Source organism: Microtus oregoni, unplaced genomic scaffold (genome assembly GCF_018167655.1).
Source record: "Microtus oregoni isolate MIOR12 unplaced genomic scaffold, Mior012 000027F_ref0000203, whole genome shotgun sequence".
Taxonomy (NCBI): domain Eukaryota; kingdom Metazoa; phylum Chordata; class Mammalia; order Rodentia; family Cricetidae; genus Microtus; species Microtus oregoni.
The window spans coordinates 31972742-31995575 of NW_024543086.1; the positions used below are offsets into that span (position 1 = coordinate 31972742).

The 22834-nt window shown below is 42.5% G+C and overlaps 2 protein-coding genes across 4 annotated transcripts in view; one reads left to right on the forward strand and one right to left on the reverse strand.

The window, feature by feature from the left end:
* Marf1 (meiosis regulator and mRNA stability factor 1) overlaps positions 1–19952 on the reverse strand; it is a 55614-nt gene extending 35662 nt beyond the window's left edge. Inside the window, exons 1-10 of one of the 2 annotated variants that reach the window (XM_041675982.1) lie at positions 19817–19952; positions 13501–13702; positions 11076–11765; positions 10187–10358; positions 7344–7561; positions 5197–5314; positions 4263–4435; positions 1064–1489; positions 607–764; positions 366–524 (exon numbers count right to left, since the gene is read on the reverse strand). In XM_041675982.1, the coding sequence (XP_041531916.1) occupies positions 366–524; positions 607–764; positions 1064–1489; positions 4263–4435; positions 5197–5314; positions 7344–7561; positions 10187–10358; positions 11076–11765; positions 13501–13641 (2255 nt within the window). In that variant the 5' untranslated portion in view covers positions 13642–13702; positions 19817–19952. Of the gene's footprint in view, positions 1–365; positions 525–606; positions 765–1063; positions 1490–4262; positions 4436–5196; positions 5315–7343; positions 7571–10186; positions 10359–11075; positions 11766–13500; positions 13703–19816 lie in introns of both variants that reach the window. The other variant, XM_041675981.1, reaches the window with a different exon arrangement.
* A 333-nt stretch (positions 19953–20285) lies between these two features.
* Positions 20286–22834, forward strand: part of Nde1 (nudE neurodevelopment protein 1) — a 29842-nt gene continuing 27293 nt past the window's right edge. The window contains exon 1 of one of the 2 annotated variants that reach the window (XM_041676622.1): positions 20286–20531. The gene's annotated coding sequence lies outside the window, so the exon portion shown is untranslated. Of the gene's footprint in view, positions 20532–21045; positions 21134–22834 lie in introns of those variants that run through there. The other variant, XM_041676623.1, reaches the window with a different exon arrangement.

Sequence of the window (22834 nt, forward strand, 5' to 3'; positions counted from 1 at the left end):
GTCTAGTTGACTGTTTTTATTTAAGGTCTTGCGAAGTTAACATAGGTTGGCCTTGAACTCATTATGTAACCCAGGCTCATGATCCTCCTGCCTCAGATTCCCAAATGCTGGGAACATAGGCATGCACCTGACCATAAGGACATCTTAACGTCCTTCCCTGTTGATATGGAATCACCTAGATTTCCAAATGGAGGAAGGAACAATGGAGGAAAGCAATGCCTCTGAATGTCAGCTATGGTAACCTGTAAATAGGGTCTGGCAGGGAAGATGGCAGACCTGCCTCAGTGTGCAGTCTCAATAACTAATGTAGTGACCTGTAACCTTCCGGCTGCATATCCACCCACGGGTGAGCAAGCTGGACTTACCTGGGAGACCAAGACTGAGAGGTGAGCAGAGGGCTGACTTGCCTTGAGGCGATCAGCTTGCTGAATGCAGACGGGTAGCTCACTTGGAAGACAGTCTCCTCTCTCTCCTTCTTCTCTACAGGAGAGTTGGCAGCACTCTGGGAACTGACGTTCTCTTTTCTAACAGGAAGGAGAATTTGAGAGTAAACGTCACAGGTCTCCCATGATTTCATAGAAGCAGCTACAAGAAAACTGGACATACTTCTGATTGCTTCTGTAAAGTGGCTCCATCATGCCTGTGTTCTTCAGGGTGGGCACTGAAGTGCTTAGGCCACCATTAGGCAGTGCTGCCAACCTCCCATGGCCTTGCTGGTGCTCACCGTTTCTGCTACCAGTCTTTGACTCCATTCGGCACAGCTCCTTTAAAGACACAAGTGCAATGGCTTGAACCTAAAATTGCAGATGAGTTAGATCCTATACAAACTGTAAAGTCACTGAGTCTCAGCAAAAAACAAAGTAAAAGGACACAACAGGAGCTGGCAGGCGCAGGACACACAGAAAGAAACCAAATCTACCATAAACATCAAAAGGCAAGCAATACGAGGCCAGCCTGGTCTACAAGAGCTAGTTCCAGGACAGGAACCAAAAGCTACGGAGAAACCCTGTCTCGAAAAATCAAAAAAAAAAAAAAAAAAAAAGGCAAGCAATATCAAAGTTACCTGTAAACTTTTAATGCTCGTGTTTTCTGTAGCAGATCCAGAATTTGCCTGCAACCCTTTGCCAGGCATGGCTTTGGCACTGGGTGACTGTTCACTTGTGTCTTTGATGAGGCACAATTTTGAGTTCTTAACTTTTTTGGGAGACTTTGCTTTATCGGCAGTTGCATTTGAGTTCTTGGTTTCAAGGAACTCTCTATGTTTTGGAGTAAACGACACAATGATCCTGTTACCAAAGACATCTTCATTTTCCATTCGCTTCTGGGCCCGCTCTGCACTATCCTGGCTTATGAAGCGGAGAATTGCACTGCAGCCTGAGATACTCAGCACTTTGCCACCGCAGTTATCAGACAGGCGCCTAAGCCTGTTGCTGATGCTCTTGCCGTCTTTATTTGCTGGTAGGTTATAAACATAGAGCAGAGTGTGGCACTGCAAACACAGGGGGAAAGGGTTACTTCAGTCAAAACAAGAACAAGTGCTGTCTTCACTTCAGTTAATTCACTGAAGAGGTGGGGACAGCAACTTTGACGGGAAAGCTAAGTACAGATATACTGAGTGATTCTGTTTCTATACAACATCCAGAAAAGACCAACCAAGAGTCCAGTGACTAGCTGCCTAGATGAAAAGGGAATCACCACCAATTGGCAGACACCACATGGGAACCATGTCAAACTGCAAGTGCATCTCAGTAAATATTGAAAACTAATGAGCTGTACATGTCAGGTAAGAGGTCAGAAGCCTTCCAGATATCCTGAAATGTGTATCAAGAAATAGGCCAGGGCTGGAGAGATGGCTCAGAGGTTAAGAGCACTGCCTGTTCTTCCAAAGGTCCTGAGTTCAATTCCCAGCAACCACAAGGTGGCTCACAACCATCTGTAATGAAATCTGGTGCAGAATACAGTATATATAATAAATAAATAAATCTTTAAAAAAAAATAAAGAAAAAGAAATAGGCCAGCTGGTGGCTGTGTAAATCTTTAATCCCAGCACTAAGGAGGCAGAGGCAAGTAGATCTCTGAGTTCGAGGCCAGCCTGGTCTATGGGGCGAGTTCCAAGACAGCCAGGGCTACAGAGAAACCCTGTCTCAAAAAACTAAGATAAATAGGAAGACAGAAAGAAAGAAAGAAAGAAAGAAAGAAAGAAAGAAAAATAGAACAGGGGTTGAGAATTTAGCGCAGTGGTAGAGTGCTTACCTAAAAAGTACAAGGCTCTGGGTTTAGTCCTCAGTTCCAAAAAAAAGAGAAATAGAACTGTGAAAATGCTAGGAAAATGAAGATAATTGTGGAGAGGGCTAAATCTGGGAGCCACAGGAAAAAATATTCAAGGGCAATAGCAAAAGAAAAAGAGATTTGTTAAAAAGAAAAAAAGTTTCATAAGAAGGCCGACCACAGACAGCACTTTTTACCTATCACACCGGCAAACGTTTAAAACGCATTCTCATTGATAAGAGTAGGAACCAATGTCACCTTCTTGGAGGTCAAGGAAGACCGTACCAGTGACTTCTGCCCAGAGCTACCATAGCTGAGAATGTACTCTCAAGACACCCTGGGTGAGCTGCTGGAGATGATAAAAACTAGGTAAGACTTCTTAAACAAATCAAAGGCCAGCCACAGACCAGCTGTCAGTCGGCACTCGTTCTGTTTATTTGTTCTGTTTTGAGACAGGCTTTCTCTGTGTAGCCCTGGCAGTCCTGAACTCACTCTGTAGACCAGGCTGGCCTTAGACTTCCCGCCTCTGCCTCCTGGGATTAAAGGTGTATGCCGCCACCACCTGGCTTGTCAGTTAGCATTCCAGTGGCTAAAAATATGGGCAATTTACACCAGTATTTTATGTGGGCATGGAAATACACCCAAGTTTTGATACTAAGTTATTTTTTAAAAAATAAATAAATAAAAAGATATGGGCTGGAGAGTCGGCTCAGAGGTTAAGAGCACTGACTGCTCTTCCAGAGGTCCTGAGTTCAATTCCCAGCAACCACATGGTGGCTCATAACCATCTGTAATGAGATCTGGTGCCCTCCTCTGACCTGAAAGTATACATGCAAGTAGAACACTGTATATGTAATAAATAAATAAATAAATATTTATTTTAAAAAAAGACATGATTAAAATTTTTTTTTCTATTTTCAACATCTGGAAAACAACGCTAAACTGTAATCACTGGGAATCATCTCTCACATGATTTCGACTAGGACAGACTCTGGGTTTGCTGGCAACTGGGACTAGCAGGTGGGTTGGTGGACCTGAGTCCAGCCTCTGCTTTCCTGTGGTTGCCAACCTGCTTCTTTTAAGCACTAATTTCTACCTTCCTCCTGTGAGGATGCTGGATGCCATTCTTTCTCCCTGTTTTGATAGAGTTTCACTAATGCAGCCCTAGCTGGATAGAAGCTATGCAGCACAGGTTGACCTGGAATTTGTGATATCCTAAATGCTGAGATTACAGACATATGTCACATGTACTGGGTTGGACAGGGTCATTTATAATACACACTTGCAACTGTGAAGTTATTAAATTATGCATTAAAATCCACTTAATGTATGGGAATGCCATCCTTCTGTAACAGTCACACTGTTGGAATTTCTTTCAGAGTGGTGCATGCATTCCCCTAACAGTTCCACGCACGGCTCAGCACTCTGGCAATCATCCTTACCCCAAACCACATCCAACAGAAATGCTGTTCCTGCTCATGTGCTCACACTCTCCTAGTGTGTACGGCCTACAACATCCAGTGTCACACCCATGCATGACAAGAAACACACTGTAAAGAGCACAGCCTCAGCACCGGCTGCAGTTTGGGAAGAAATCGTCCAAAATGCATAACTGCTCTGCTTATCTGTAGCCAGACAAACAAGTACATGTGAGTTCTCTACCCATAATACCTGAGACCAAAACCACTTAAACTCTTCTTTCCCTGTTTCATCCATTTGATATAAAGTACCTTTAGCCTTGGGGACAGTATCACGTATCTATCTCTGAGATAAAGTCACAAGTTGGTTCCCTAAACAAGTTAGAAAAGCATTAAAAGAAAATTCATCTGTATCTATTCAAGACAAGAACTTAAAGTTTCCAAGCTTATTTCAAACTCTGATCAGCCTTTTACAAAGAACACTATCCCACACCTGGTGACCCCTGGCTGAGGGCTGTGTCTCAGCTTCTAAAATCTACCAGTAAAAACCAGCAAAGGCAACATAAACCCACTCACAGGGATCTTCAGTGGTAACCTGGGGGGTAAATCAGAAATGAATTCTTCAAATCTGATCAGCTCGTTAGCATGATGCAGCAAGGCTTCAGAGGCTTGGTTTTTATGCACCAAAATGATGTGGAAACCGTGCCTGTGCCTCAGGTCACTGAGTTCCAATGCAAAATTGACATCAGCTGAAAGACAAGATAAATTATTAGAAACATCAACAAAAGCAGCCCTGGGCAGCGAGGGGCACGACAACGAGGCAGGCGGAGGCTCAGCCACTTTCCACGTTTGAACAGGAGCACATTTTCTTGTAAAGAATTAACGTGACAGGGTGATCATACCTAACACACTTTCTTTTTCAGGTTTTTTTTTTTTTCTTTTTTTCATGACAGGGTTTCTCTATAGTTTTGGGAGCCTGTTCTGGAACTCGCTCTGTAGACCAGCCTGGCCTCAAACTCATAGAGATCCGCCTGCCTCTACCTCCTGAGTGCTGGGATGAAAGGCGTGCGCCCGCCACTACCACCTGGCGGCTTCCATCTAGTATTAACAGGGAGCAGATAGCAACACACTGGGGAGATGTGAATCTGAAAATTTATTTTGCATTTTTTTAAGTTTAATACTGAGGGAGGGGGAACCCTTACCACCCAAAAAAGATTTTCTTGAATAAACTGACCCTGCAATTATCTCATAGAGAACATAAAAGAGTCAGATGCCTTTTTCTTCTACCTTTCAGACAAGTGCTCACTATGTAGCCCAGGCTGGTGCTGAATTCATCCTCCTGCCTTAGCCTCCTACACGCTGGGATTAGAGGGGAGAGCCACCACACCAGGCTATAGACAGCATCACTGCATGCCCTGTTTTCACCTCTCTGCAGTTCTTTCGCTTGCACATTTCTGGTAATTCCCATGCAGTGATTGTGGCTGAAACCAACAGATGCTTTGACACTTACTTGATACAAGAACCACAGTAGCAGGAGCAGTATGCGTATTTGCAAACCTTCGAAGACTCTGACGGAGTTTGTCATCAGCAGCATTCTTTGCAGTAGCGTTTATGTGAGCAACAGTTACCTGTGATTATTTATCAAAAAGATCATTGATCAAGATCTGGGGTTAGAAAACTGCCACACTTGGTCCACTTTTTTTTTTTTTAAACAAGGTCTCACTGGGTAGCCCAGGCTAGCCTTAAATTCTTGATCCTTCTGCCTCAGCCTCCAGAGTGCTGAGACTAGAGAAATGCACCAGAATACCTGGCACCTAGCAGATAACACACAGGAAAAAAAAATCTCTCCGATTTCTGTTACAACTGGATCTAAATAATTTCAGAACTGGTTCTCCATATGAAAAGAGAAAAATTATTATCCCAAGTCTCATTTCTAATTGCTTTTGCACTTCTTTTATTCAAGTCATCAGGCTTTCCATGATACACTTTGTCCACAATGTGCATGAGGTACAGCTAAGGTACAGTGTGGGTTTTATCACCCATCGATGCCATCCACTGTCTGGAGCCTATACGATCTGGGGATGCATGGCAGATGGAAGACGAAATAACATTCCTAAAAAAGTCAAACACACTGACTACTGTTAAAAGATTAGACTTACACAAAGCTGTCTCCAAAGCAAAGTGCCTCAACCACATATAATTTTCATTTGGATTACAGAGAATGTGTGTGTGTGTATATAAATAACATAATATATATCTGTATGTTAAACATAAATATATAATTCTAAGCAGAAATATGAAATGTCAATGATACTATTTACCTAAGAGTCAAAACATTTGGATTCTATCTTTAGATTTACAGCAGACCTTGCGGTCAGACAGCCTTAACTTAAATATTAGTTCAAAACACTGTGCATGGTCATGTCTTTAATCTCAACATTCAGGAGACATGAGGTAGGCAGATCTCTGTGAAATTAAACTAGCCTCATCTACATACTAAGTTTTAGGCCAGCCAGGGCTATCTGGTGAAACTCTGTTCTTTCCTTTATTGGCCATATAACCAAAAGAAAGTAGTTTCCCTTCTTAGAGCCTCAATTTCATCTGTAAATTGGAAATACCACATCCATTCTGTATAGATGTGGGCTGACACAGACAGCACACAGCCACTACAGCACACCAAGGTACAAACAACTTACTGAAAGATCAAATGTTTAAATTTCAGCATTCTAGGAAAAATTGTGTGGCTTTCTCTCATTTGAAAACAGCATAAAAACAATAATATCACTAAACCAATCTGAAATTGGAATTTTAAACAAAACACTCCAAGTAATCAGGCCAACTGTGATGACACACGCCTTTAATCCCAGCACTCAAGAGGCAAAGGCAGGAGGATCTCTGTGAGTTAAAGCCTGGTCTACAGAGAAAGTTCCAGGCTAACCTGGGCGACACAGATAAACACTGCCTTTAAAAATGGGGGGAAGGGGAGACAGGAGAGATGGCTCAGCAGTTAAGAGTGCTGCCTGCTCTTCCAAAGGTTGAATTCAATTCCCAGCAACCACATGATGGCTCACAACCATCTGTAATGAGATCTGGTGCCCTCTTCTGGCCTGCAGGCAAACATGTAAGAAAAACACTGTATATAAAAAAATAAATCTTTACAAAAAATTATGTGAGTGGATGCTTTGCCTGCAGGTATGTCTGTATACCACATACGTGCTTGTCACCTGCAGAGACCAGAGAGGGTGTCAGATGCCTGGAACTGCAGTTACGGATGCCTGTTAGCCACCATGTGGGTTCTGGGAACTGAACTCTAATCCTCTAGAAGAGCAGTTACTGCTTCAGCCCTCAGCAGACTACAAGTCTTTCTTCTCCTTCCTCCTCTTTTCTCCTCTTCTGCCTTCTTTTTTAGATTATAATTCTTTTTATTTTTTTTGAGATTTATGTAAGAACATATATGAGTGCTCTGTCTACATGTACACCAGCATGCCAGAAGGCACCAGATCTCATTATGGATGGTTGTGAACCGCTATGGTTGCCGGGAATTGGACTCAGGACCTCTGGAGAAGCAGTCAGTGCTCTTAAGCAAAGAGCCACCACTCTAAAGATTGCAATTCCTAACATACATGCATACATACATACATATATACATAATTTTACCTGGCAATTATTTAGTTCCTGAATAACTTCCTTGTTTTCTTTACTGATGTCACACACACAGATAAACTCTGCTTCTCTGTGTCCTCTAAAAAACTTCTCACGGATTCTCTGTACAACAGTCGTTGCTGACCGGCCAGAGGGGACTGAGCAATTTTCAATATCCCAGAAAACGCCAATGGGGGGTAGGGTCTCCAGCACCTGTCCAGCGACTGCAACTTCTGGTGACCCTTAAGAAATATTAATACTTCCAGTTACACATAGTGAAAAAGAAAACAGTGAGCTAAAACACAATAGGTAACTACCGATCATTCTAAACAGCAGAACATTAAGTTTAAGGATAACAACTTCCCACTGACCAGCCTAAGAAGTAACCACAATGTCCAGCGACATACTGAGATCATTTCTACTTTTTTTCTTCTGAGACAGGGTTTCTTTGGGCAGCCTTGGCTGTCCGGAACTTGATTTTAAACCAGGCTGGCCTCGAACTCAGAGATCAGTCTATCTCTGCCTTCTGAGTGCTGGAATTAAAGGTGTGCACCACCACTGCCTGGCCACTCCTACTTTCAGTAACAACAAAACTACAGACACCGACAGAAACAATAACTGGGACCTCCTAAAACTGAGACGATCTTCACCAACTCCACATCAGACAGAGCAAAATATACAAAGAACTCAAGAAATTGGTTATCAAAAGAACAAATAATCCAATAAAAAAAAATTGGGTACAAACTTAAACAGAGAAGTCTCAACAGAGGAATCTAAAATGGCTGAAATACACTTAAGGAAATGCTCAACACCCTTAGCCATCAGAGAAATGCAAATCAAAGCAACTCTGAGATTCCATCTTACACCTGTAAAAATGGCCAAGGTCAAAAACACTGATGACAACTTATGCTGGAGAGGTTGTGGGGTAAAGGGGACACTCCTCCATTGCTGGTGGGAGTGCAAACTGATACAGCCCCTTTGGATATCAGTGTGGCGATTTCTCAGAAAATTAGGAAACAACTTTCCTCAAGACCCAGTAATACCACTTTTGGGTATATATCCAAAGGATGCTCAATTGTGCCACAAGGACATGTGCTCAACTATGTTCATAGCAGCATTGTTTGTCATAGCCAGAACCTGGAAACAACCTAGATGCCCCTAGACTGAAGAATGGATAAGGAAAATATGGTACACAATGGAATACTACACAGCAGAAAAAAATAACGACAGCTTGAATTTTGCAGGAAAATGGATGGAGTTAGAAAACATCATATTGAGTGAGGTAACCCAGACTCAGAAAGACAAATATCATATGAACTCACTCATAACTGGCTTTTAGACATAAAGCAAAGAAAAACCAGCCCACAAATCACAATACCAGAGAACTTAGACCACAATGAAGACCCTAAGAGAGACATACATAGATATAATCTATAGAAAAAGACAAGATCTCCTGAGTAAATTGGGAGCATGGGGACCATGGGAGAGAGTAAAAGGGGAGGGGAGAGAGAGAAAGGGGAGTGGAGAAAAATATATAGCTCAATAAAAACAATAAAAAAATAAAAAGTGGGGCTGGAGAGATGGCTCAGTGGTTAAAAGCATTGCCTGCTCTTCCAAAGGTCCTGAGTTCAATTCCCAGCAACCACATGGTGGCTCACAACCATCTGTAATGAGGTCTGGTGCCCTCTTCTGGCCTGCAGACATACACACGAACAGAATATTGTATACATAATAAATAAATAAATATTTAAAAAAAAAAGAATCAAGAATCATTTTGAAAAAAAATAATAAAAAATAAGTGGTGCCAAAACAAATCTGTATTAACAGTGCGGCTTCACTTCCTGCTGCCCCACGGTGCTTCTGCAATGATAACCAGAAACTGAGTGGATGCTGGGGACCCTTGCCCTGCCTCTACCTCAGCGCAGGCTTGTCTGCCTGCTGAGTATGAAAGAACATTAAAGAGACCACCAAAGTGAAAATGGCACCAATTCTCACCTTAATCTACTCTAATATGTCATTAACATCTGTTTTAACCTTTCAGAGATGTATTTGGATGATAAAATATCACAGTAACTAATTTTTAAGGAAATAATTTTGATTTCAAACTCTAAGGTTTCAAATACTATTAATAATCAGCTACTACTAAATTTTTCTAAATACTAAATATGTCTAGGGATTATTAAGACCCTAAACTGAGTTCAAGCATGGTGGTGCAAACCTTTAATCCCAGCACTCAGGAGCAGAAGCAGGTGAACATCTGTGAGTTAGAGACAAGGATAGTCTATACAGAAGGTTCCAGAACAGCCAGGGCTACATAGAAAGACCGTCTCAAAAACATTAAACACAAACCTAAGTGAGTCCAAGTCTCCTACAGCACTTAATCTCTCCAATACATTCCTCTTCCTATACATATTCTGGTCTCAAACAGCATCGGTTTAACATAAAGGCCTATAATCACAAACACTCTTGCCAAGGGAGGGAAAAGAGGACTCACATACGCTTCGAAATGCAAATGCACCCCTAGTATCACAAGGAAATTTTTATAGGCAAGCAAATACATTTGTGTCAGATATTGAAAAGAACTCAAATGGAAGCTATAGATGGCTCAGCAGTCAAAACACTTTGCTGCTCTTGCAGAGGACAAGGGTTCATTCAGTTCCTAGCATACACATGACGGCTGACAACCTTCAGTAACTCCACTTCCAGGGGGTCCAGTGCCCTCTTCTGGCCTCTACAAACACCACGCACACATAAGTACACTTACATACATGCATACAAAACACTCATACACATAAAATAGAAATAAACGTTGGAAAAAAAGACAACTTAAATGCACTCTTTTATGTTACATCATTTACCAAATTTTGAAGCAGCTTTGCCTAGACTGGTTGCCAACAGTGAGGTCTCCTTCTCCATCCCTCTTGTTCCACAGCCATTACACAGAGGGATAGCTCCAGGTGCAGACTGAGTACTTGGAGGTGGTATATTCGGCCAGATTTTAGCAGCATCAACTATACTATTTCTTCCTGGCTGTTTTATAAAGGAAGAAGTTTTAGGCACATCAATAAAGAACTCAGATTCATATATAACTGAAAACACCATCCTAAGCTTTTTATCCTCCTACCCAATAGCCTCTGATAAATTGTATTTTCAAATAATCTTTATCAGAACTACCAGCTACCAATCTAGTCTCAACTGAAAAGCAACTTGAAATGATCAGAGACCTGTTCAAATACTGAGTCCTTTCAACCTGGACATGCATATGCTATGAAGGAGACCTTGGATGCAGCTCCCATAAATGGCAGAAAAACCTTCCTTTGAACATTTGTGTGAAAGAGACCAAGTTTCACGTTCCTCATATTACAAAGAAACAATGTATAGTTACTGTTCTGCCATGAAAGGGTGAGTGTATAAGCTGAGTTTAGGTTATAAGAACTCGACCAACTCTGTCCTAGAGAAAATGAAACAGATAACAGACTCTGCAAACGAAGCTGTCCTGCAGGACACGGCTTTCTCGTGAGCAGAGGCTCTAAAGGCACAAGCTGCACACCTAACTCCACTGCACTTTTCTGGATGCTCTCCCATTTTACCCTTTGCATCTTTCAGTATCAGACGAATGGAGCGTGATCTACATCATAAGATTCTTCAACCCTATGCACAGTAAAGACATGGCAAGATAAAGCCATTTCTAAATAGAACCTCAAACCTCATTATCTGGCCCCAACATAAAGAATAAAAGATACATACCTTGTTTAGACAGTCTTCACAGTAAAGTGAGCCCTTTAAACAGACTGGAGGTGCCACATTTAGGTGAAGAGAGTTGGTGCACAAGTGAGGTGTAAGCTCTGACTGGGAAAGGCGATCTTCCAAACGCCCACGAGCCCCACTCGGGAAATCAGAACAGGGGAAACAGCCAGCAGAGGTGCAGCCCTGGAGAGCCGGGAACTGATGCAGCTTGTGTATGTTACTATGACATGACTGAACATGGAGTTTCCCACAACATGGTAGATGCTTGCAGGAAGGTAGGCTACTCTCTACACACATGCTGGGAAAGTCACTCGCAAGGCCCACCAAGTTGTTCCTAGCAGAGGCATTCTGCAGTGAAGACACAGACTGGAAAGCAAACCCTGACCCTACTTGACACGTGACTGTCCTGGTGCTCGGTGAGTCTAAGAGTGAGCCCGTGTGAATCAAGCTCCCAGAGCTTCCACTACTGCCACCACCACCACCACCAAAACGCATGGGTGAAGTGGGGGGTTCATTAGGGCAATGAACACAGCAGCTTACTTTGGGAACAGCTGAGAGCTGTACTTTTGGTTGCTGAAGGGAATGAATATCAGGAAGTGGGACTGCTGGGAAGAGTTTAGAGCCAACATGAAGAGGAGATGGTATATCCTTTAACTCCACAGCAGCTTTCTTGTTCTCCATGTACTCTTTCTGAGGAGAGATCAAAACACAAGTCAATTTTTGGAGACTACTGTATTTTTTCTCTCATATACTACTGTGTTAAAAAAATAGAAAACAATGTTCTTTTTTTTAAATAAGTAAAATTCAACTTTTTTTTAAAGATTTATTTATTTATTATGTATACAATGTTCCTCCTGCCTGTACACCTGACACCACAAGAGGGCACCAGATCTCATTATAGATGGTTGTGAGTCACCATGTGGTTACTGGGAATTGAATTCTGGACCTCTGGAAGAACAGCCAGTGCTCTTAACCTCTGAACCATCTCTCCAAACCCAACTCTTTTTACATCACTCAATCATAACTGAACTAATATAACAGCATCCAGCTAAGACCAGGGACAATCTTTAGAGGTCTTGCAGGAAGGGAATAGAGAAACATACAACTAAGACTAATGCTATTTCTGTCAAAATCTTAAGATGGCTCAGCAAGCCAGGTTAACCACTCATACCTCAGGGATTATAACTTTCTCTTGCTTCAAAGAGCTGTCTAAAGAAAACTGGGATATGCAAAGATGTCACAGCACTCAAGGAAGGGGGCTTATAAGCAAGCAGCTTCCTTTATTTACTCCTGTAGGTGGTGAGTAAAGGGTTTACTGGGGTTCTCCTTCAAGGAGAGTGATATTCCAAACCCCATGGATGAGGCTAGCCACCTGCCCAAAGTGACCCGGCTGTGCTGCTGAGAGCACCGAGGAAACGCTGAAGCCTTCATGGAGTCTTTATACTGTGGCCAATGAAAAGACACAATGATTACAACTATCTACTGTCAGTTCAAAACCCAGCCAGCACCACTAAAAATGAAAAGAAAGAATATACTTAACACCTACAAGAAATCCTGAACAAAAGGTATTGTCAATCTTTTCTAATTTACAAGACTTAAAACCCGAGGGTGAGTCAGGGGCAATGGTCTCACACCTGTCTGTAACTCTGCACTTGGGAGGCCAAGGCAGAAGGATCACAAATTCAAAGCCAGCCTGGACTATATAAGAAAAACTTACCACCAAGGCCATAGGCCAAATCCACTTAAGAAAGCTATAAATACAATTTATTTTAAATTTTTCATTGTTTTTAATATGCAAGCTGTAGGGTTAAGCCAGCCCCTTTAGGGCGGGTTTGCCTCGGGTGATTGTTGACTGATAAATTGAGTGCCCAGGAGGCTGTGCGCTCCCTTTTGTTTTCCTGCCTCCTGGGAAAATGGCTCCACGCTGGAACCTCGGTTCTGTAAGTTTGTTTAAATATTAAAACTATATATATATATATATATATATATATACTTTAATGTCTGCCTTTGCATTTATTTACTGCCGATACAGCAAGCTTTAGAATTTGGGGCTTTAATAAGAAACCAAATTTCCAGCCGGGCGGTGGTGGCGCAAGCCTTTAATCCCAGCACTCAGGAGGCAGAGGCAGGTGGATCTCTGTGAGTTCAAGGTCAACCTGGTCTACAAGAGCTAGTTCTAGGACAGGCTCCAAAGCTACAGAGAAAACCGCTCTCAAAAAAAACAAAAGAAGAAACCAAATTTCTCCCAATTTTAAATGATTAAAACCTCTGTTACCCAGAGAGAATACAGAGTTGAGCAGGTGATCATAAAAATGTGCAGATATGGTGCATAATAGTGCATAGGTTATACAGGCAGGAGAGAGACTGCCCCAGTCACCTGTACCCATCATCTATTCACAACGTGCTACATCTTGAACATAGTTACCGTTTGGGGATTAAGAGGCAACGTTTGATCCGGACGAGAAAAGCAACCAGAGAATTTCCAAAGCCAAGGCTTAGCATCCTTATCTTGGTGAAGCCATCCAAGTGTTCTGCTGCAAGGGTTCTCAGTTCTGTTCCCTTCCATCACATAGCCAGACAATGTGGTTCAACATTCTTTCATCTTTCTTTTCCGTCATTCTTCCACCCTGTTAAAAAAAGTTGTCTTAGTTAGGGTTTCTATTGCTGTGACAAAATACCATGACCAAAAGTCAAGTTAGGGAGGAAATTTGGTTTCTTATTAAAGCCCCAAATTCTAAAGCTTGCATAGTAAAAGCAATGTTTACACTTCAGCATTGCTGTTCATTGCTGAAATAAATCAGGACAGGAACTTAAACAAGGCAGGATTCCAGAGGTAGGAACTGATGTGCAGGCCATAGAGGAGAGCTGCTTACTGGCTTGCTTCCCATGGCTTGCTTAGCCTACCTTCTTATAGAACCCAGAACCAGCAGCCCAGTGAAGGAACCACCCACCATGGGCTGGGCCCTCCACCACTGATCACTAAATGAGAAAATGCCTTACAGGTGGATCTCACAGAGGCATTTCCTCAGCTAAGGCTATTTCCTCTGATGACTTTGGCTTGTGTCAAGTTGACACACAAAACCAGGAAGTGCTTAAGTCAATATCTATGTTACTTCTTACACAAGCACACATTTTATAATGTTAATATATGAGATCACAGCTGTATTCACGATACAATGGCTTTCACGTTCAGACCTTAAAGAACAAAGGCAGCATGGATATCACAGCTCACTACAGGATACTAAAATTTGGTAAACTTGGTTGATTCTATCTATTTAAATTTGATTTAGAGTGGTGGCGCACACCTTTGATCCCAGCAGTCAGGAAGCAGAGGCAGATGGATCTCTGTGAGTTCAAGGCCAGCCTGAGACATCTACAAAGCTAGTTCCAGGACTGCTAGGGCTGTTACACAGAGAAACACTGTCTCAAAAAACAAACAAAACAAAACAAATTGATTTAGAAATAAAATCTATGATCTGAGTCTGGGAGATAGCTAAGAAAAGTATTTGCTACACAAGGATGTGAATTCAGATCTCACTCTTACAAAAGACAGGCATACAGCTATAACTCCAGCACGGGAGAGGCAGAAACAGGCAGATCCCTAGAGTTCAATGGCTACTCTGCCCAGCAAAAATCAGTCAACTCCAGATTCACTGAGACTACCTCAAAAAATAAGGTAGAGGGGCCAGTGACAGGGATCAGTAAAGGTGATTGATTGCCTCCAAACCTGCCAACCTTAGTTCCCCACAGCTATCTTCAAACCTCCACATTTATGCTATGGTATGTATGCATATATACACATACACACACAAAATGAATAAATGTAATTTTTAAAAAATTAAATAAAGGGGGGCTAGAAAGATGGCTCAGCAGTTCTTCCAGAGGTTCTGAATTCAATTCCCAGCAACCATATGGTGGCTGATAATCATCCATAATGGGATTTGATGCCCTTTCCTGGTATACAGGTACATACGAATAGGGCACTCATATACATAAAATACACAAACAAATCTTTTTTAAAAAATTAAATAGAGGGGCTGGAGAGATGGCTCAGAGGTTAAGAGCACTGACTGCTCTTCCAGAGGTCCTGAGTTCAATTCCCAGCAACCACATGGTGGCTCACAACCATCTGTAATGAGATCTGGTGCCCTCTTCTGGTCTGCAGCATATATGTAGGGAAAACGCTGTATACATAATAAATAAATCTTTAAAAAAAAATTAAATAGAGAACGATGAGGAAGATACCCAGCATACAACTCTATACATATATCTACATATGTGCAACTGCATACACTCCTACATGAACATGTACATATACCACACAAACCATTTATTATCTGCCATTCCTCATATCCCAGTTTTTTTTTTCTGTGTGTGCAAATTAGGGAGGGCAAAGGGACCCTCTTATATGTGTGTATAGGTCAGAGCTCAGTCTTGGGTTTTCCCTAATCTACTACCTTTTCTTCTTCCTCCTCCTTTTTTTAGGACAGGGGTTCTCATTGGCTAGACTGGCTGTCCAGCGAGCACGGAGATCCTCCTGTCTCTCCCTCCCCAGCTCTGGGATTACAAGCACATATTATTACCTCACCCAGCTTTTAAAAACAGAGGTGCTGAGGCCTTCATGCCTGTGCAACAAGCACTTTACCTACTGAGCCACCTCCTCAGTCACTAGAGCTTCACATATGAAGATGGATTATAGATTTGCTTATTTTTAAGACACAGCCATGCTTGAAGGGCAGAGACAAATCATGGCCTCTGCACATCTCTTGGTAGAACTCCCCCTCTTCACTCAGCCAAAATAAGCCTCTAGGCTCTAAGCAGACTTTTTCTATAGTTTTTCTCTATTTGTTTTGTTTTTTCAAGACAATGCTCCTCCATGCAGCACTGACTGTCCCTAAACTATGTAGTTTAGGCTGGACTTGAACTCAAGAGATCTACCTGCCTGCCTCTGCCTCCCTAGTATTGGGATTAAGGTGTGGACCATCATACCTGGCCTAGAGTTTTTCTTAATTTTCCTATCTCTTCCTTATAGGAAAGCAGAGACGTTAGCAGTAAGGAGAACCTAATGTAAGTAAAAAGAAAAAACACAGGGCTGGAGAGATGGCTCAGCGGTTAAGAGCACTGCCTGCTCTTCCAAAGGTCCTGAGTTCAATTCCCAGCAACCACATGGTGGCTCACAACCATCTGAAGTCTGGTGCCCCTTTCTGGCCTGCAAGCATACACACAGAAAGAATATTGTATACATAATAAATATTTAAAAAAAGAAAAAGAAAAAACACAGTATTAACTTTCCTATGCCCCTGGTATGAGCAAAGAAAGGACAAGTTAAATGACCTTCAGAGGACTTTGAATTCTATTGTACCAGAGAAGCCATCCAATCGATTTTTTGGTTTGTTTATAATGAAAATGCAATGTAACAGACTGGGTGGCCAAACATCCAGCAATTAAGAAAGATACAACTCACAGATGTACTTGACCCCTACACGACTACACTCAGGGTCCTTGTACACAAAGGCAAGGCCCATGCACATTTATCGGACAGAGATGAAGCTAGCAATGGTAAGAACAACCAAACCTTACTCTAAGTCCTCACCACAGTAGCCATTTTCAGTGATTAGCAGAAATTTCATCTGTGCATGTAGAAAATAATTTCTTTCAGCTGTATCTCTGATAAGACGCTTCTAAGAGATTTTACATCTTTGTGACAGGGTGAGGGGAGAATGGTTCAAAATGTATGTCAAGTCTGGGTGGACTGATCACATAAAGAACTAAACTATGGTCTGCCAGCCAAAGCCAGCCTGCTGCCTATATGCATGTGTATGTTTGTATATGTCTACCTAGTGATTCTTGGACAGGATATGATTCTGTAATCTTGAAGGCTGGCCTCAAACTTTTAACAACTTTTTTTTTTTACCTCAGTCTTTTAAATGCTGAGATTACACACCTGTATTTAAATGTTCTGTGAACTAAAAATATATTTTGGATATTTTAAATTCCTCAGAAAGTGTTCTTAAACACGAAATTCAAACTTTAGTATCCATAAAGTTTTACTAGGGCACAACTATATGCCTTCATTTAAATATTATCTATGGTTGACTTGAACTATAATTGAGACTTGAGTCTTTGCCGCATAATCTGGTTGCAAAGCCCAATATTCTTATATTTACTATTTAGCCAGTGTGCTGAAACTATAAAATTTAAGTTTCTGTTTGTAGGCTGGGGGGGGGGGGGGTGTGGAACTTAGTGGCATATGGAAGGTTCTGGATTCAATCCCAGACAAAAAGAGGGGGAGGGAGGGAAAAAAGAAGGAAGAGAAAGTAGAAAGAAAAAGATGTTTCTTTGTGCACTGTCTCTATCTGCCACAGCATTATAGAAAATGAATTAAAAATGCACACACTGCCCATTTTCACCACTGTATCTTGTGCCAGTCCGAGGCCTATTCTATGGTAATCACAAAATAATTATTTGTTGAATGACAGAATTAGCAGAATTAACCTAGTACACAGTTGAAAATAATTTGGAGACAAAGTTAACTGCTATCATTGTTTGAATTATAATACGTGTTTTTATTACTAAATCCAGGTTGTGCCAGGTGGTGGTGATGCACACCTTCAATCCCAGGACTTCTGAGGCAGAGGCAGGCAGATCTCTCTGAGTTCAAGGCCAGCCTGGTCTACAGAGCCATCTCTACAGCCAAGGCTACACAGACAAACCAACCCTATCTGGAAAAACCAAAACCAAACAAACAAAAAACCCAAGATGTATATCATCCAAAAACTCCTCTCTTATTCATAAGAACTTCTGATGCTCATATTGTTCATAATTTCAGCATGCTCAGACCTTTTCAAAGCCAAGTGAACTACAACTTCTAACAATTCACTGAGAAACAACTTAATACTTTCATAGCTAGCTTAAGGTCAAAAGGCTCACCTACCTCTTTCTACTACTACACCAAGGTGCCATCAACATGCTCAGTCAAAGAATCAGTAGTACTGGCATACATCTACACTTCCAACACTCAGGAGGCAGAGACAGGAAGATATTGGCAAATTGAAGAGCAGCCTGGGCTACATAGACTTTGTGTCAAAAAAAGTTTAAAATTAATATATATAGGTGTTAGTACTTTTTTTAACTCTTACTTTGGGGGCTTGCCACCCAGCTCCCAAATAAACACATGGAATCTTATTCTTTCTTATGAATGCCCGGCCTTAGCCTGGCTTATTTCTAGCCAGCTTTTCTTAAATTATCCAGTCTATACCTTTTGACCTTTACCTACCTCTATTTCTGTATATCATTTCTTTACTTCTTACTCTGTGGCTTGCTGTATAGCTGGCCCCTGAAGTCCTCCTCTCGTTCTCTTGCACCTTCAGCCTCCCTCCCCAGATTTCTCTTCCTATTTATTCTGTCTGCCAGCCCCACCTTTCCTTTCTCCTTTCTTTCTATTGGCCATTCAGCTCTCTTTTAGACCAATCAGGTGTTTCAGACAGGTAAAGTAACACAGCTTCACAGAGTTAAACAAATGCAACATAAAAGAATGCATCATATCTTTGCATCATTAAACAAATGTTCCACAGCATAAACAAATGAAACACATCTTCAACTAATATTCCACAACATAAAAGGATATATATAGATTACTCTCAGTACAAATAAATATAAGGAAAAATATTAGTGACCTGTACTCTAAAATTTGCCCAGATATTCCTAGTTCCATTAGGCATCTGAGCTAGCCAAAGGAAGCTTTGATGTGAGAGTCTTCCCTTCTGCCACTCTCTTTGTCTTTGAGCAACTTAGACACAGGCTGAGAACGCACTTCATGCATACTGGGCCCCAAGGCCACCTCCCCATTTGTGTAGCTATGGGCAACTCATCCTTTTTAACCCAAGGTTTGTGGTTTGGTGACAAGAGATGAATTATTTCTTAAATGGCCTCCCCCTGCCACAAACTCCCATACTGTGCTAATCCATTTTACCGGTTCTGTGTATTTTGTTTTTCTACCTTTTATCTAAAATGACATTATTTATTTGGTGTTTTATTATTTTTCTCCTCCATTAGAATATAAATTCCACGACGATATTAACTGCTATTTTCTTATTCACTGCTGTATCCCCTGAACCTAGCACTCCACTGTGCCTCGCAAATTATTAACAAATGACCGCTGGACAAATGTAGAGCTCACTAAATGTGAAGGAAGACCATTTAGCTGACCGTTTCCTTCTATACAAAACAGGAGGATCCTGGAAAGTCCAAAAGATACGGCAAGTACAACTAGAAAGCTCTTCGTTACACCAAAAGAGTGTTTGGCGAACTCTAAAGGCCAACACGTTCGTGCTAGAATTAACGGGAGGAGTGGCTGATACTGAAGCTGAATCCAAAGAGGCTGCTAAGGAGACGGACCGCTCTGGAGGGCTGCAAAACACAAAAAGCAAACAAGCTAAGGGACCCAACTCCATCACTATCCCTTTTCTCTCAACTTTCTAACTTTGCACAGCCTGCAAAGGTTGTTGCTGACACCTGGAGGGCCGGGGAGCGAGCAGGGAAGCGGGCGCAGGCGGGGAACAGAAAGCCCGGAAGACATCGGGATGGTTTGGGAGACCGATCTTTTCGCGCGGTTCCTTTGGCGGGTCCCGGACCCCAGCAGCATCAGTCTGGGGAAAAGAGCGCTGTTCCCGGGCCAGCTGCGCTGCTGGCCGAACAACCCGAGCGCCCAAGTAGAGTCCCGGAACTGACAGAGGACTCACCTCAGCCGCCAGCTCCTTCTCCGCTCACATTCCGACCCCGCCGCCTTCCCCTCCCGCCCCCCAGGCCCTTTGTTTTGATTCCCGACTCCGCAGCTCCCGCCGCCGCCGCCAAGCGCACCCTCCACTTCCGCTTCCGCTTCGCCCCTCCTCTGTCGCAAAACCCATACGCTTCTTGATTACTAGCCCCGCCCCTTTTCCGTTCCCCTCCCCCCCCCCCCCCCCCCCGTCTTCCAATTACCACGTCCTTCCTCTGCTCCGCTCCTATAACCACGCCCCTGCCCCGCCCATTCCCGCCCCGTCTCCGTCTAGCCCTGTTCCTTGCTTCTCTAGCCCCGCCCATTCCCCCCCTCCTGTTTTTCCATTCCTCGGTTTAGCTCCACCTCTTCCCTCGTCTCGCCCCTTTTCTTCCGCCCCGCCCTCGGCTCCCGTCTTCTTCGCGCGAGGCACGATGGGAATTGGGGGGGGCGGGGCCTCGCGGCCCTGAAGCCTCGTCAGGCTCAGTCCCCTCCCGATAAACCTCTAAATAGGGTCTTTCCCCAGGACGGCTCCGGTTTTTTTTTATCACGAACACCTAGTTTAGGAGTCCTCCCCGCTGGCTTGATGATGCCAGGTCGAATGGAGCCTCCAGGCGAAGAATTGGGAAACTTACGTGATGGAGATGAGAAGAGTCTGCCAAATGGGGTTTGCTAGGGTCCAGCTCTTAAGGTCTTGAAGGGTAAGACGAAGGAGACAAGAGTTCTGTGAAATACAGCGTTGTGGTGGCTTTTCTAACGTTCTGGCTCGTCACGTGATAGTCCTGTTTTATTTTTACTAATTAAATTGTGTGTGTTGCGGAACACATCTTTTAGTGCAACCTAGTGGCGACTGGGGAAAGAACAGTAAAACCTGTTAAATGAGCTCCAGCAAGATCCTTCCTACCGAGTGTCCGTCCAACTGGTGTCAATAAACTGCATGCCAAGACTGCCGAATATTGTCACCAACGATAAAGAGTACATGATGACCTACCCTTTTTTTTTTTCTTTTTGGAGATAGCATCTCACTTGTATAAAATGGTTGGCCTGGAACTTGCCATTTAGACCAAGCTGGCCTCGATGTCAGGTTCCCTTGCCTTCTCAGTGCTAGGAGTAGAGGCATTTGTCTCGTCTGGCAAACTTTTCATTCGGATAAACCTGGTGCTTTGTTTCAAATGAACACTTTTTTGGGTGACAGGTTGGGAACGAAAAAGAAGACATGAAAGTTATAAAAACTTGGTAAAACCAAATTGTGAACTACCATATGGGTGCTGAGAATATGAACCAGGATCAACTGGAAAGAGCAGTAAGTGCTCTTAACCGCTAAGCCACCTCTCCAGCCCCAACACTTTCTGTTTTAAATGGTTAAACCATGCCCTGTATTTGCTCCCCTTCCCAACTGAGCCTCATAGTCTTCACTTTTACTTGGCCTAAATATAAGTTGGAGCTTTTCGTTATTCTTCGCTTTTTGAAACAGGGTTTCTCTGTGTAGCACTGGCTGTCCTGGAACTCACTCGGTAGGCCAGGCTGGTCTTGAACTCAGGCCTGACTCTGCCTCCTAAGTGCTAGCATTAAAAGTGTGAGCCACAATGCCTGGTTTAATGTTTTCAGGAGGGGGAAATTTCTGAAATCACCAGCTGTTTACTATTTCCTGTTGCAAATTAGGTTAAAAATTTATTATCTAAATGTAGGCACAGTTTAGAATGTGCTGGCTGCGTAGTACTTTTAAATAGTTTCTACTTAAGTCTGCCAGGGAGCCGGGTGTGGTGGCGCATGCCTTAAATCCAGCAACAAATGAAATTTGCTAACTAATTAGGAAGCATAATTGCCAGGAACATTTTTCTTCCCGAGTCTCCAGGTATGCCATGCTTTCACTGCTCTACTTGAAGTAGGATGAAGACCATGTAGCTTTCCATAAACCTGGATCAGGAGAGCAAGTTCAGACATGTAACTGAAGAATCCTTTATTTCTACTAGACTCTCCAGAAGGCACACCCGAGGTGTTTGTTACTGCTAAGAACAACATTGTGTCTGTGTGTAGACAGAATTTTTCCAAGGGAGAATTAAAACTGATGAAAAGGATTCTAGTTGCTGTTTGTTTTGCTTTTAGTTATTTATTTATTGGTTTGGGTTTTTTTTGTTTTGTTTTTTGTTTTTCTTTGAGACAGGGTTTCTCTGTGGCTTTGGAGCCTGTCCTAGAACTAGCTCTTGTAGACCAGGTTGGCCTATGAACTCACAGAGATCCCCCTGCCTCTGCTTCCCAAGTGCTGGAATTAAAGGCATGCACCACCACTGCCCAAATCGCTTTTATTTTCAAAGTCTCAAACAAGTAGGTGTTTCTTTTGCCTCCATTTTATTCTAGCTATTTCTGAATACTGACAATATTAACTAAAAATATAAAAAAGGGAAAAAAGTAATTGTGATGTTTAATTATTTGAACAAGTTTTAGCCACAAAACATAAAAGAGGGAAGACATTTTCCTTGACTTTGCTTGACATTTTTTTCTATTTATTTATTTCTACAGTTTCCTGCCTGTAGGCCAGAAGAGGGCACCAGATCTCAATGTAGGTGGTTGTGAGCCATCATGTGGTTGCTGGGAATTGAACTCAGGACCTCTGGAAGAGCAGTCAATACTCTTAACCGCCAAGCCATCTCTCCAGCCCCTTGACATTTTTTTCTAGTCAAGAAGTAGGCTAGGGTCAATAAGTATTGTAAGAAATAAAGTCACTCAGGTAGACTAAAGAAAAGGCCTAAGAAAATGAGAATCATAAGTACTTTTAAAAGCACACAGATTGGGGCTGGAGAGCTTCACAACCAAAAAGACTCTACTTTCTCTACAAACTAGGCCAAGGACTGAAAAAATAGCCAATAGCTCTTCTGAAGGATGGGGTGTTGGTGGTGATGGGTTATTTCATTCTGAGTGTCCAGTCCAGGGTGATCTGACACCTTTTTTGTCCTCCCTGGGCATTGCACACACATAGCACAAGAAGGAGACCACACCCTCCGTA